Source organism: Bradysia coprophila (genome assembly GCF_014529535.1).
Source record: "Bradysia coprophila strain Holo2 chromosome X unlocalized genomic scaffold, BU_Bcop_v1 contig_45, whole genome shotgun sequence".
In the NCBI taxonomy this organism is placed as follows: Eukaryota; Metazoa; Arthropoda; class Insecta; order Diptera; family Sciaridae; genus Bradysia; species Bradysia coprophila.
Window position 1 is genome coordinate 858,997 of NW_023503339.1, and position 15,392 is coordinate 874,388.

At 35.8% G+C, this 15,392-nt stretch overlaps 2 protein-coding genes and 1 long non-coding RNA gene across 3 annotated transcripts; 2 read left to right on the plus strand and 1 right to left on the minus strand.

Annotated features, from left to right (window-relative positions):
* Positions 1 to 5,894: 5,894 nt before the first annotated feature.
* On the plus strand, positions 5,895 to 6,621 carry LOC119070056. The gene is made up of 2 exons (XR_005086456.1): positions 5,895 to 5,970; positions 6,024 to 6,621. It is a non-coding gene; the product is annotated as an uncharacterized LOC119070056 (long non-coding RNA).
* Positions 6,622 to 9,496: 2,875 nt separating this feature from the next.
* Positions 9,497 to 11,896, plus strand: LOC119070055. Its single transcript, XM_037174350.1, has 7 exons — positions 9,497 to 9,776; positions 9,846 to 10,186; positions 10,250 to 10,393; positions 11,093 to 11,216; positions 11,276 to 11,436; positions 11,499 to 11,563; positions 11,629 to 11,896. The coding sequence occupies exons 1-7, from the start codon at positions 9,618 to 9,620 to the stop codon at positions 11,703 to 11,705; spliced, it is 1,071 nt and encodes a 356-aa protein (XP_037030245.1). The 5' UTR covers positions 9,497 to 9,617; the 3' UTR covers positions 11,706 to 11,896.
* An 827-nt stretch (positions 11,897 to 12,723) lies between these two features.
* Positions 12,724 to 14,754, minus strand: LOC119070041. The gene is made up of 2 exons (XM_037174325.1): positions 13,985 to 14,754; positions 12,724 to 13,924 (listed from the first exon to the last, which is right to left on the minus strand). Exons 1-2 carry the CDS (start codon positions 14,752 to 14,754, stop codon positions 12,724 to 12,726), a joined length of 1,971 nt encoding a protein of 656 aa, XP_037030220.1.
* Between the last annotated feature and the right edge of the window lie 638 nt (positions 14,755 to 15,392).

Below are 15,392 nucleotides of genomic sequence, written 5' to 3' on the forward strand. Positions count from 1 at the left end.
TCATTTACAGAAAATATTTATTTCCCTTAATTCATTTGAGCGCATTAGCTTTTCATTTTCTATCGGCCAAAAGTATAAATAAAACTAAAAAGCAAAATGAAGATATTAAATATCAGGACTGTGCTCTTAAGTTTACTACACAACCGAACCGTACTGTGCTAAAGATGACGGCGAATAATTGTAGTTTCATCAAAGTCAAAAATACTTAATCAAAAGTGAAGTCATTTGAAAACATGCAACAAAAACAAACATTTTGAAAACAGATTGCGTTATCTTTTCTTCTATGTGTGTGGCTAAAAGTTATTATAATGTTTGCATAACATAACCAATTATCCTTTATCCAGTCATTACTAAATGAAGGAACAGATTCAGTTTGAGGCACTTGAAATCCCTTAAAAAACTATAATTAGTTCCGAGGTTGCTGTGACAACGAACGTTCTACAAAATATGAAATAATCGAAACGATAACAATAATCACGAGACTATGTTTCCACATTACCGTTTAATTGGAGGATTAGTATGATTTTCTGTGGTGTTGGTCATCAGAAACGTTTGTGACGTGCTTCACGTGAGTCCATATGAGACAAGAGACACGTTCAATTGTTCATCCTTTTTTCATGAGACTTGACATTGCCATTACTTGTACCGTGGCGAAATCAGAAAATAAATCTTTGTTGTGTGTGATTCCAACATAATATCTCACACATATGAAACAGCACGCAATAGATCTTACTCAGGACGCTGAATACAAAAATACATGCAACCAGCAAATGTATCGAAATCAGTCATTTCGCGCGGTGTGTATTCGTTTGTATATTGTATTCATGAGGTATGTTAAATTAGCGTTCATTTAATAAACCTTTTTCTCAACTCAGTGACGAAAGGTAAAACTTTCGTTGCCTTTATTGAGAAAATCGTTGTATACTAAAAAGTCATACTCGGTGGCATCAAAAACTATTTTTTTAGTAGACTATCTGCTAAAAACAGAAGAATATCGAAACAATTCCATGAAAAAAATCTATTTTGTTAAAAGAATTATTTCGATAACGATTCCTGGAACGTATGGCCAAGAAAATGATGAATGTGTAGTGTAGAGAAAAGTGAAAATAAATTAAGTTGTAAACTTAACTTGTACATAATTTAAGGGTATAAGGCATAATAAGTGATGGATGATATTAATTGACTTTATTACAATTACAATAACTGAACAAAATATTCTTCAAATTTATACAAAGAATTTTTTTATTTAAATTATTTAAGGCAATCTTTCAGATGTGTATTGATGATCTGATGTGTAATATCAATAAGTAAAACATGAATGAAAGAAATAAAACGAAAATAAAATTATCCGATTTAAAAAAAAGAAGAAGTTAATGCCTTCAAATGCATGGGGCGAGGCATTTGTGCTTTGAAAAAGTTTAGCAAAAATGTTGACTTTTATACCGAATTTATGAGTCTGTTAAATGAATTTATTCTGTTGACTGTCGCAATTTTTTTTATTTTCCTCTCGTTTCGTAAACAAAGGAAAAAATCAGAGATGTTCAAGAAACTTAGTAGAAAACCAAGAAAATAGTTTCGTCAAACTACCCTAGAGGTTCGGCCATTGAACGGCAACAATAAAAATTTCAGACTAAACGGATGCAGTCGTTGCATTTCATTGACCAGTGTACGTTAGTAAGTTATTATTCATGTTTTATAACGTTTTGTAATACTTGGAATACAAAGTAAAAGGAAACTCAAATCGTTTGCGAAACTAACTGAAATGATTATTGAATTAGACAACAATATTATGTATAGCCGATGCATTTCTACGAAACCTTATAGCCGTGCCATAAACTGAAAAATGATTTTTCCAATTGAAGAATTTTGCTAACAGGCTTTGGAAAACGATGTACTTCCATCGAGGTTAGTTCAAGAACGCTAGGAGTTACGCTTTTAATTATACAGCGGAAAGGGTTTTTCCCCTGAGAAATAGTTATCTGTTCACCAAAGGTAAAAAAACGTTTTAAATTACAATTTAAAACATTTTCCCAGGGGAAAAACTACGTATTTCATAACAAACGCTATCTAAGTGGCGTCTGCGATCTTAAAAATGATTTTAAATGACGAATAACAAAATGAAACAAATTTACAAAACATAATCGGTAAACAATTCTTGGACGGGGGGTCAGGGGTGATCTTTTATATCAGAATTGAAATATCGTTGTCCTTATAAAACTTAAAAACAAAATAAAGCACTCAAAATACGGCCTGCATAATTGTTTATTATTGATAAAAAAGCGGTTTTCAACTACTGCAGATTGTTTATGTCTATTCTAGAACTTATTCCCACCAATCTTCGGTTAAAGATTTAAGTTCAATTCCAGATGATAAGAATAAGTAATTTTCAGATTCTGTTATATTTTTCCTGTACAAAAAAAGTTTCACGGAGATTAAGAAAAAGTCTTAGAAGCATTTATTTATGCAAAAGATCTTAAAAAAACCGAATTTTCTCATAATTTTTTGTAAACTTTTCAACCGAATCAAATTGCAAGTATGTTTTCAAAGGAGAAGAAGACATTATTTAACTCAAAGACTCGATGCATCTTGTTGCTGAATGCTGATGCATAAAGGAAGCAGATAAATGAAGTTATTATGAAAAAAAAAACTTTTTTTTTTGAAAGACTCAATTCAATATAAATTTAAGAAAAGATTCAAAGAATAAATTTTGTTTTTTTTTGTATTTTTTTACAGTTTGTTTGTTCAATACATTAAAAAGAAAATAAAAGAAAAACCTTGTAATAAAATAAGTGATAATTATAAATATTATTATTATTATTATAAAAATATACAAAATAAATTATTTCATATTTAAATTATTGTGTGAACAGTGTTTGCCTTATCAAAAACCATTTTGCAGACAACAAGCCACCATAAGTCAGATATGGGCTCATCTTATCAAATAATTTGTCCAACGCGAGATCATAATGTGGGTAAGTCGTATGTGGGTAAGAATGTATCACTTTGCATGTGAACTTCATTAAATCCAAGACCTTATTTGATATAATTTGTAACTTTATTTCGGTTAAAATTGGAAATAAGAAACTGTCTCAAAAATCTTGACACCGTGAAGAATACAAGCCAGATAGCGAATAGGGCAAGTTTGGTATTTTTGGAAAGGTGCGGTCTCAGGCTATGGTATATGGCAGCAACTGAAGCTATACCCAGCAGTGGATGAGCTAGATATGACCAGAAAGCTTCCCGACGATGAAAAAACCAGTGAAAGTTGTCCGCATTCACAAAGTAAAAATGTTAAATTTCTTTTTAGTGCATATAATTGTTCGGTAGACCAGAGACAACCAGTATAAAAAATCTCAGGAATGTGGGCACCCACAAGAAAATTTTACAAAAAATAAATTTGCGTCACAAGTGGCAGATTAGTCGGTTTTTCCGTTTAAATTCTTTCAGTACATTTTTTAACCATTTTCCTCAACATCTGCCACTTGTGACGCAAATTTATTTTTGTAAAATTTTCTTTCACAAATTTTTTGGGTCAATTTTTTGTTGATGAAACCTTTGCGTACTGCGCACAATGCATCACCCTCAGCGATACCAGTTATTTTGTAAGTAAGATAAAGGACTTGCGTCACATTTACCCTTTAAGGGTTTTTTGGCTGATATCACCACTTTTGTAAGTATGTCATTTCGACAACATCAAAAAACCTTATGGAAATTAATTTTTTTTAGAGAAATCAATCTGAATCCCAAAATCTAGAAACCAATCTTGAAACACCTCACTTATATCGAAAATAACTCAAATCCATCGAAAAATCCGATGGAAGTTAGGAAGTGCCAGAGGAATCATCTGTCATCCCAAAATTTAGGAACCAACCTCGGAACGCCTAACCCATATCGAAAATAACCCAAATCCATCAAAAAAACGGATGGAAGTTAGGTAGTGCCAGAGGAATCGTCTGTCATCCCAAAATTTAGGAACCAAACTTGTAACACCTCACTTATATCGAAAATAACTCAAATCCATCGAAAAATCCGTTGGAAGTTAGGAAGTGCCAGAGGAATCATCTGACATCCCAAATTTTAGGAACCAACCTTGGAACATTTCACTTATATCGAAAATAACCCAAATCCATCGAAAAATCCGATGGAAGTTAGGAAGTGCCAGAGGAATCATCTGTCATCCCAAAATTTAGGAACCAACCTCGGAACACCTCACTTATATCGAAAATAACCCAAATCCATCGAAAAATCCGATGGAAGTTAAGAAGTGCCAGAGGAATCATCTGGCATCCTAAAATTTAGGAACCAACCTCGGAACACCTCACTTATATCGAAAATAACCCAAACCCATCGAAAAATCCGATGGAAGTTAAGAAGTGCCAGAGGAATCATCTGTCATCCTAAAATTTAGGAACCAACCTCGGAACACCTTACTTATATCGAATATAACCCAAATCCATCGAAAAATCCGATGGAAGTTAAGAAATGCCAGAGGAATCATCTGTCATCCTAAAATTTAGGAACCAACCTTGGAACACCTCACTTATATCGAAAAAAACCCAAATACATCGAAAAACCCGATGGAAGTTAGGAAGTGCCAGAGGAATCATCTGTCATCCCACAATTTAGGAACCAACCTTGGAACACCTCACTTATATCGAAAATAACCCAAATCCATCGAAAAATCCGATGGAACTTAAGAAGTGCCAGAGGAATCATCTGTCATCCTAAAATTTAGGAACCAACCTCAGAACACCTCACTTATATCGAAAAAAAAACCCAAATCCATCGAAAAATCCGATGGAAGTTAGGAAGTGCCAGAGGAATCATCTGTCATCCCAAAATTTAGGAACCGACCTGGGAACACATCACTCATGACGAAAATAGCCCAAATCCATCAAAACACTTTTTCCAATCATAATTCATAATTACTAGCTGAAAAAAAATTCTTTTCACACACACACACACACACACAACACACGCTGTTATATGGCATTGTATGGAAACTTCTGGGAGTCCTAGCTCCCAAAAACGCTTGCATACCCCCATTTTTTAAAATCTTATTTTGATCTAGGGCCCGAGATTGACCTATAACCAAAATTTCAGGAAAATCGTAAGAAACGTTTAGGAGTTACGAAATCGTCCTTTTTCATAGGAACTAACTAACTAACGTAGGCAATTTGAGTTATCTGAAATTACGAAATTTTGCTTATTTTCAAACAAACATCAATATTTCGAAGTTCAATATCTCGGCCAATTTTGAAGCTGCAGTAACGTGTGATAGCTCGTTGAACTCGTATGGATTCCAAGATTCCAGATATCCTAGTTTGGGGGTCGTTGGAGTTAAGGGAGAGAAGTCAAAAAGTTGCTGTAAATATGCTCCGCTGTCCTCAAAAAAATTTTGTTAAAACATTTTTACTATGCTGGTGCATGTAATAAGGCTATTACATGTATAGGCAATAACCTTTACATCACTCGCATAGTAAAACGTCGTACTACACACGGAAAATAAAGTGATATCTCGTATCACGATGAGTAAAAGTACCCCGCCCTCGGATACTTTTTCTCATCTGGATACGAGATATCACTTTACTTCCCTTGCATAGTAATGTACTATTGGTAGTGGACTTGCGCCACGCCCGCTAACTAACGTGCGGGCATGATAAAAGAAATCAATCAAACTATGTCATTTGACTTATGTGAAAGACCTTGAACGAATCACTCCTTCAAAACTCTTGATTTTTTTTTAAATTCTACAGGTTATGACCCTGATATTTTTCGTATGTTCAGTATGTTGTAGGGAGAACGCACTGTGTCGGTATTTTTTCTCTAAATTAAATATTAAAAAATTATTATTTATTTTCGTCTTTTAACATCTGTTGTCAAATAGAAGAAACAAATAATTAGAACGTCACATACTGCATAAACCTATTCTTGCAAAGGTGACTCAATCTATTTTTCACTTGCAAATAGGTAAGTCGGCTAACATTCTCGTTATAAAAATTTTTGTTCATACTTGTAACCAGTAAAAATGTATCGTTACTGGTGCTTCCTTGGCACAGTTCTCGTTGCGGTTGTAGTGGGACAAGTGCAAGACGCATGCACTCCATCTGGCACTAAATGCTACTTCTACAAGGATTGTTTAGAAGCGAAATTTACATGTGGTCCCAGCGGCTATGCAATGGATTACGGGTTTCGATTCTGTAATAAGTTTCAAGAAAATCGAGTCTTGTTTTCTCCACTTGGTAAAATGTGGGTTTCAGCTACGTGCTTCTGTCTACAAAACAATCTGGTGGGCCCCACTACAAATGGAACATTCAATGCAACGACAACGTGTACAGACATCAACAATTTTGCTTGGACAACGCATCTAGGTTGTTACACTGATACCAATCCATCCGTTTGCAATATTCCGATCATTGATTGGATTATCATCTTGAACACAGTGAAGGAAAGCTTCAATGATTTGATGTCGTACGAACTTGTGGCGCAGGTTGGACATATTTGTGGCACAGAGTACTATGAAAAAGTTGTGAAGATTCTGAATGTATTAATCATATGAATCTTTTTTAAATGATTTGGGAATTAAAGACCTTGTTCAATAAATCGGAACAACAAACACTGTAAGCCCTTTTGTCATCGTCGATCCACACCTATTACATCTACGATATAAAGGTTAATGTTTCTTGGTTTTCCATTGGTACATAGCTATTTTATTATAAAGAAGCTCGACAAAATTCGGTTGTGGTGTCTAAGTTACACGAATTCAATTGATGAATATATTCCTATATTTCAATCAGTGTATATGGCAGGCATATAATACCTCTAAGCAACGCACTGCGAAACATGAGTGGTACTCTAAATAGAGTACTGAAACTTGACAGTGTCAAGCAATTGCAAAACACTGTAAAAAAACCATTTTATAATGGTATTCTATGATCACTTTTGCTTGAAGTGCGTTGAACTAAGCAAAAAACATCTCTGCAATTAAAGTTTTGATTGACAGAGTATTACCAAATTGTTTTATGATTATAAAAAAAATCAAGATTGTCATCTGTCGCTTATGGTTTTCTTAATGTGTGTTGTATTCACCGTTGTATTCCAGAGTTTAAAAAAATGTCCTAGCAAAAAAATAAATTTGCAAGAAATATTCAAGGAAATATTATTGTCGACATTTTGCCTGCCACGATAAAATACATTAAAATACCGCGAGTATACGTACAATGTCTCGTATACGGAGCATGGTAGTGTACTGATTGGTAACGCAAATATACAAAAATCAATAAAATTTAAATGAGACCGGTTTCACAAATTAAAGTAAAATGGCAATAATATTTACCTATAGGTTTCGTTCACATTCATTCTTCGAATAGTCCTCCATACCGAAGCGCTATAGTCATTTGTTTTCTCTCGCTTCGCTCCGGTCGCAAACTTTCGCTTTAGGTGAAATTTCGTATTTCTTCCTAGAATCATATGGCTGAGCCCAACATTTTATGGAAGAAAATTATTATTTTCTCACCGAAAATGGCTCCTTTCAGAATAACAACAAAACGCCATTTTCACAACGCCAGGCCTACAATAGTTATTTACGTATTGATTGAGGAGGCCGAAAGAGTTACGTATTAAGTTTTATATGCTGCCTACTGGGGACGAAAGTTGAAAAATGTAAGCCCAAGGGCCGAAAGTGACAGAAAATTGTAAGCCGAAAGGGCGAAAGCGAAGCTTTCGCCGCGTGGGCTTACATATCTGTCACTTTCGGCCCGTGGGATTACATTTTTTTCTTTCGTCCCGCAGTAGGCAGCATATAATAGTTATTTGTGTCTCTGTTTTGGACGATTGTTTTTAGCCAATTTCGCGAGTGCCTAAAACCAATCGTCAAACACAGGTATTAAAAAAAATCATGTAAGGCGTCGAAAACCAGAGAAAAATCTCAAAACTCCCTCATTTTCGGCCTCGACACATGAAAAAATACATAACTGCTGACGTAATGGGTATAGGAATAATTCTTTCTGGTACAGCCTCCATTCAGCTTGACATATGTACTTGATGAACGTTCTCTTAACATCTGTTATCAATTACAAGGACATCAGTTTGCGATCTTTTCATCAAGAGATCAGATCGATTAAAAGGTGTCTTTTTTTATTTTTGTTTTTAAATAAGTAAGTAAACTTATTTACAATCCGTCGGAAAAAACGAATTTTTTAAAGCTTTTTGCAACCAGATTGACTACATACACTAATGTTTCGTCGTTGGAGCTTCTTCTGTGCAGCTCTCACTGCAGTTGTCATTCCAAATCAATCGCAGGACACATGCCTCCCAGCTTTCAATCAATGTACATTCTATACGGAATGCTTGGAAGCTAAATTTCCCTGCGGATCCGACGGTTATGCTCTTGGTTTTGGATTTTACTACTGTAATAAGTTTCACATAAACTTTGCCCTGTTTTCTCCACTAGGCAAACGGTGGGTCTCAGCCACAGCATATTGTTTGCAAGCACGTTTACGTAATGTTCTGCTAGTTGCTAATGGCGAATTGAATTCAACGACGACGTGCGCTGAAATAAAAAATTTGGCATTTGCTACGCATTCCGACTGCTATGCAAAGTTTAAGCCGTCCATCTGTAATATTCCTGTCACTGACTGGGTGATCATTTTGGACACGATCAGCGAAAGCTTAGATGATCCATTGACATGGGAAACGATGATTTCAGTTGCTAAGACTTGTGGCATTGAATATGTAAACTCTGCTTTGAGAACTGCCACGCCTGTAAAATGATTTTTATTGTGAAACTACAAAACAGCTCTGTAGCTAGAGAGCTGCTTTGGAAACTGATATAGTAATAAAGGAAACTAAAATATATATTCCTGTTATTGTGGATTAGCAATCCACAATAACAATTCCGAAATATACTGAAAAGGAACAAGACATTTTGCTTCTTTCATTCATGATCAATGCTGATCCTAGCCGACCCAATCTCACAATCAACTCGAGAAAGTATTAATAAATATTCCCTTAGAGTGGGCTGTTTGGAAGTGCATTGGAAATTTAGTGTGCCATCGGAACGGAAGGGGTCATAGCACTGTGCGTTGAAAAGGGGTCCATAAAAAGGTCTTGTCTATTAACTAGAAGTCCGAAATTGATTTTAATAATTTAAAAATTTACCATAACTGGCTCAAGATCAATGAAGTAAACTTTTCGAGTCTTGGTGAGCTTAGATATTTCCACCTCTATCAAAAAAAAATCAAAATTTACCTGTAGAACCAACTAGGTTTAGGAAATTTTATATGATGATTTAAACCTAACAAAAAAAAAATTGTTTTCAAGTTCACTTTTCAAACAATATGCATGTCTTAATTGTCAGGATTTGTGTTTCACCCGCCTTCGTAAGTGTCCTTGATCTAAACAAGGACATAGAAGATTTAAAAAATAAGATTGCAGAGAAATGATGCTTTGGGGTCGCCATTTCTCTGGTAAAACTTATGACATCCACCAGCAAAAAATGTGTGACAGTCCCGGTTTGACAGTCGATTGATTCGAACATAGACAACAACACAATTCTGCATCAAAACACTTTTGCGATGACTAATTTAAGAATATTTTAGTAAATTACCTGCTAAACAATGTGGTGGATGTATCTAAATATTCTGGATCTGATACCGCACCACAACAACCAATTATGGTCGTATGACAGGAATGGTTTCAACGGTCTGATAAATACGTTGTTTTGGTGCTCCTCGGTTACATTCGTCATATTTTACTTTTTCTCAAAATTTCTTGAGGTAAAACAGTTTGTCTGACTACATTCACTTCAACTACTGTATAATGAATTGTTCGTTCACCTGAAACAGAGATTCCTGCGATCGCAAAAAGTGTCTGTGTACAAATGTACGCCGACGATTCGATTCATTTGGAACGGTGGCTTCTACATTACATGTACGACGTTCCTGCACTTCTATCACAAATATTTCATAGCGCCGCGCATTCTTAAAGAAACGAATAGCTTTTTCCCAAAGTACCGGAACGCATTGTTTCTGCCGACCGATCACTGTACCGTCTTCAATTCGATATCCATTATTTTAGCCACATTTTACATTACGGCCGCCTTATTCGATGTAAGAGAAAGAGATTTCACGGAAGCAGCCTCTAAATGCCTGTTTGCGTGCGTTATCATGAGTTTGGACCACTATGGGTACTTTCCAAGATACCGATCGGTTGAGTGCATCGACATAATATTTTCGTTTTCGTTTGTTAGATACGAGAATTTTTCGATTATCCTGAACACGCTCTTTGGATTGTTTAACATGTTTGCTGACTGCCTTACAACAGCATCTCTATACACAAAGGAGCAGAACAAAGCATTTTATCGGTTGTTCCTATTTTTTCGTTTGATTACTTGGTGAGTTGATTTAAATTTTGCATTTGAAATTCGACGAGCTGACGTTCGACTTAAACGAACAACGACGATCAGAACATTTTACATTAAGCTGCGGAGAACTTTCGTCTAGATTTATCCCATGTCCCTTCTAATGGCAGTTGAGCTATTCGATTTGTGTACCTACGAGGAGAATTAGTTCTAACAATTCGAACTTAAGTTGACTCAATTCAATTTTGTGTCTGACAACAAATGAGCCATGATTCGTACCTTGGCATTTTTTGCGAGCAAGTTATGACATGACTTAAGTTCGATTTCATAATTATTGCAGAGGACTTTTATTTGTACCACTCGAGGTGAGCAGAACTATTGTGGTTTTAGGGCATCTGTTGTTACTGTGAAGATCGTTTTTGGTTGTCGTTTTCATTTCTGATAATCTGGTCAAATTTTGCTGGAGTTTCCCAAAGTATTCTTGAATTCAAGGAAAAAATATCTCCGCCAATTTTGATCGAAATGCAACACAGAAAATGTTAACTTGGTCAGGATGAAAGTTGCTTAATAATTTAATTTTGAAAAGATTCACGAAATTAGGCACTTAGTAGTACTTTGACAAATTTTTGACTGTGCAAAAGGAATGTAGAATCAATATAAATATTGAACTTCTGGTTCTGGCAACTATAGCACCAAGCTACCGACATATTAACCTGTATGTCTCTAATTTAGGTCATATCTGTTCCTCAATGTCCTGCCTTTCAAGTACTTAATACCAACGCTCTATGCAAAGAAATTCAAACTTTGGCTTAACATATTCCTTTGGTGCTGGTACGGATTTTCAATATGGAATTCGGTGAATATTTTCTTCTTCTTCAGTTTCCGTTCGATTGATTAATTTTCAGTTTTTTCCAGCCGATTCTACGGTATCTGAACCATCAAATTTACCATTTCAATTCGAACGACTGCATTGGCAACAGTTCGATTTCGCGGTGTATTTTATTGAAAGATTCGCCGGAGATTAGGCATCAACGCATTTTACAGCGAGCTGTTCGAGATGTTAGAGCAGCGAATGAGTAAGATTTTTCAATTAATTGAAATTTTACTACAGATCAAACTGACTAGATCTAATTTGCAGACGAAATGATTTTGGTGGTCGAAATACTGAGAATTCGTCGGCAACAGCTTTTCAAACCATCAAATGTGTGTGGTCTTATCATGGTGGTCTGTTTTTTTCAGATTCAATAATTTTGCTCTTTACTTCACAGGTATGATGACGCTGAAAAGAAAACTTCGCCGTATAAGGGAGAACAAAGAAATCGAAAGACTAGCTAAATGCACATAGACGAATCTCAAACAAACTGCGATATAATGACTTTTGATATATAGACCGAAAGTCTGTCTATTTAAATAACATTGATCTTATTTCAAAAGAGGCTTTTCTGTGAATTTTACAATAAAAAAATGTGAAAATGTAGACACATCGTGCATTAAAAACCATAATAAAGACACTTGTTAATGCGTTGTACAACTTTATTTTGATTGGTGTCGTGTCAGTAAATTTCCTTTCTTGTTGGTTACATCAAAAGGTAGATATAACCGACCGTGAGAACTGGAAAAGGAAGTAAGACGGATTTCCGATAACAAAGCTATTCACTAAAACTTCATGAACTGTGGCCCAATCATTTACCCTAACCGAATCGATAAAAATTCGTAACATGTTTACTACACACCAAGCATACCCTCTTTAGGGCACTACACAAAGACAACCAAAATAAACATTTTTCGTCTTTAAGTAGTTGCGCGAGGTCTAACACGAAACTATAATGAAAATGAATTACTCAGACTCCATGTACATTTTCACGGCTACTGCTTAATGAAATAATTCGTTTCTGATGTTATATAATAAACAGCTGACGAACTCTCTGTACGTTTTTTTTTTGATAAAATCTAGGAAATGGCTTAATGTGTGTGTTGAACATTTCTGGAAAGCCCACCATCAATAGATTCATATTCGGCTTGATTATAACTGCCTATTCAACTAATGTTTTTCAAACGAAAGTATGAAACAAATACGAATATGGTCTGCCTTAAAAAACCGAATCTAACGCTCGTAAGAGGTCAGGTCAAACCTGATATATTAGAAAACCTGACCAGGACAGATTCACGTTGAACCTGAAGCAGAAAATTTTATTTCAAGTCAAATTTACATGTGGACCTGAACCTGAACGGACCTGAACCTGAAATGAGAAAACATGAATGAAATCAGGTCAGATTCAGGTTGGGATCAGGTTCAGGTCGACCTGAATGAGATCGGAGTCTTAAACACGACATCATTTTCTCCTGTAAGACATCAAACTTCCTTACTCCAATTCAAATTCAATGTCTACTTCAAAACCTCCGCCTTCGTCATGCTGCTTTTGTTTAACCATTTTATACCAACGCTTTTCCACACAAAATATGATTGTCGACAAGAGTAGGCCCATTACCAGCATATAAAATGGTGTCTGTAGATATTCCATGTTCATAGCCACTTTAACAGAAGCATAGTCGACTTCCTTGTCCGCAGCTTGATATCCCATCCGAAGTCCTTTCATTACACTGAAAAATTTTGATTCAGCAATCCACCTTCGAAACATACCATATTCGTGGAATCTGCCCAACAGTTCATTAACGTAGCCCAAATACATCGAACCGCGCTGCGCAAAATATACTTTCGGATGAGAAGATAGACATTCGGGTACCATGTGAAAAATCGACTCACCGGTTTCTTTATCGATGTTACTTCTCACCGCATGCGAGCAATAGTAATCGGCTAGGACATACGCGTATTGGGTTTTATTTTGATTCAAAATCGTCAGATGCTCCTCCCACGAGTTAATTTCTTTGAAATTGTCTTCGAGCAATTGGAATGTGTGATAGTCAAATCCGTTCTCAATATTCTTTGCAATGGGTTTGGGATATAAGATGGTGAGTTTAGATGCGGCCAGCTCGGCTATAGTATTGATGTTTTCGCGATGGTTAGGCTTTATCAATGAGCTAATAATTGTGGCCGTGAAGGCGCTCGTTATCAAAAAGCTGTAGATCAACCAACCGAGCAAAATAAATCTTAACGAATGATGATAGAAGGCAATCTGTTCGATTGCATCACCAAAAAACGATTGAAGAACGATGGAAGCTAATTCAACGATGGTATAACTCTTGTGCTGTTCCGTCAAATGATTTATCCGCTTACGAATATTCTTGTGAGCGTACTGAACTGATGCTAAAGCTATAGTTACAATGACGATCGCCACAATGACCAATACCCATATTGCTGGTGTCATGCTGTGGAAAATATTGAAGGCAACGGGGCTCATGCCATTTCTCGGTACAATGACGCAGAATTTTACGTGGTCGAAAGCGTTAGTTTGCTCCACAGTATTGTTGAAGTTGTATGGTGCGTATGCATGAATATTAAAAGAGAAATGGGCTCTTTTCTGGACGATATCGCCAAAGGGACCCGTGTTATTTGAACCATTAAAAGAGAACTTCGGAGATATGTAAGTAAAAGTTGCGTTCATACTAAGAAGGGAAAGGTGATACAAATTGACCAAGTCGACGAACTTCAATAAAACCACTTACCGTGACCGTATCAATTCAGCAACGTTACCATCAATCCCGGCGTAGAACGTTTTATCCTCTCTAAGATATGCACGGTTCGGGACCGAAATCATTGTAACGACCAGCTTCCTTCTCTGTAAATTAGTCAGTTTGTTGAAGAACCATTTCGACGTGGGATAACTGGTTATGTTCAAGACATTCAAATAAAATTCCTGTTCATGATATGCTTGCTCAGAATTAGGTGATGTCGTGGTCGGTGATATATTACTGCCATCTGAATTTCCACAATCTTCAAACAATTGATATGTAAAAATCTGAACGGATTCCTTGTAGAAGACGACAACGACATTCAGAATTTGTTTTCGCCAAAATTTCGCAAACAAATAGTACAGCCACTGATCCGGATTCGGCTCCATGTGACGTTCAATAATCACAAAATACTTTCGTTTGTCCTTTCCGATCCGAAATTCATAGATGAAGTCCATGAATGTATCCACTTGCTCCATGGTATTTATCAGCAACACTTTGGTCGATGGCCTTGTATCTTTCTCCGGATTTTCGATATATTTGCCGAGCTGATTTAGTAGTACCGGTACTGGACATTTGCTGTACAACAATTTCAAAAATCGATCGGTCGTCGTTGTTGTGTTCACGTAGAATATGTCGATAATGTTATGGGATGATTGACAAATGGCATCGCTGGTGAACCGAATGGCGTCGTCAGGAAAGTACGCAGAATAAAAAAGCATTTCGACAAACACTAAGCGGTTGATGTTCGCTGCTAAATACATATTTCTTGTTATGCTTTAGATTGGCTACTGAACAGTTTCAGTGGCACACCTGCTACTTTTACACACCTCATTTTATTCATTAAAACCACAAAAATATTCAAAAAATAAAATATTTATGCGAACCGAGGGATTTAATTAGGAGGCAGAAGTATAAAAATAAATAAAAAAATAATTTTCTTAATTGGTTTTTATTTTTAACTGAATCATTTCGGTAAAATTCCTGATCACAACTGTTATATTTGTCTCACTCGGGACTAATATTACATGCATAAGATGCAAAGTTATCGGTCCCTCCGTGCATTTGTTCGTGAACTGCTTTGTAGTTTATCGTTGTTTTTTTTTGTTCAGGTTGCGAGTAAAAGTGTACTCGGCTGTCGCAGGGCTTATTTTAATCGATTTTTTTAATTAGTTTAATTACTGTTGCCCGTGGCGAAGGTATTCCTATTTTTGTCTTCAAAAGGAATATTGTTTTGTCTGATAAGGTAAAAGCAAAATAAAATGATCGAGTCTGGTTTTTGATAATTGAAATTCAATTGTCAAAAACCAGACTCGATCATTTTATTTTGCTTTCATTTTAAGTTGAAAAGTCTCAAATTTCAATTAAAAGGAGATTTACCATGAAAACCATTGAAAAAAAT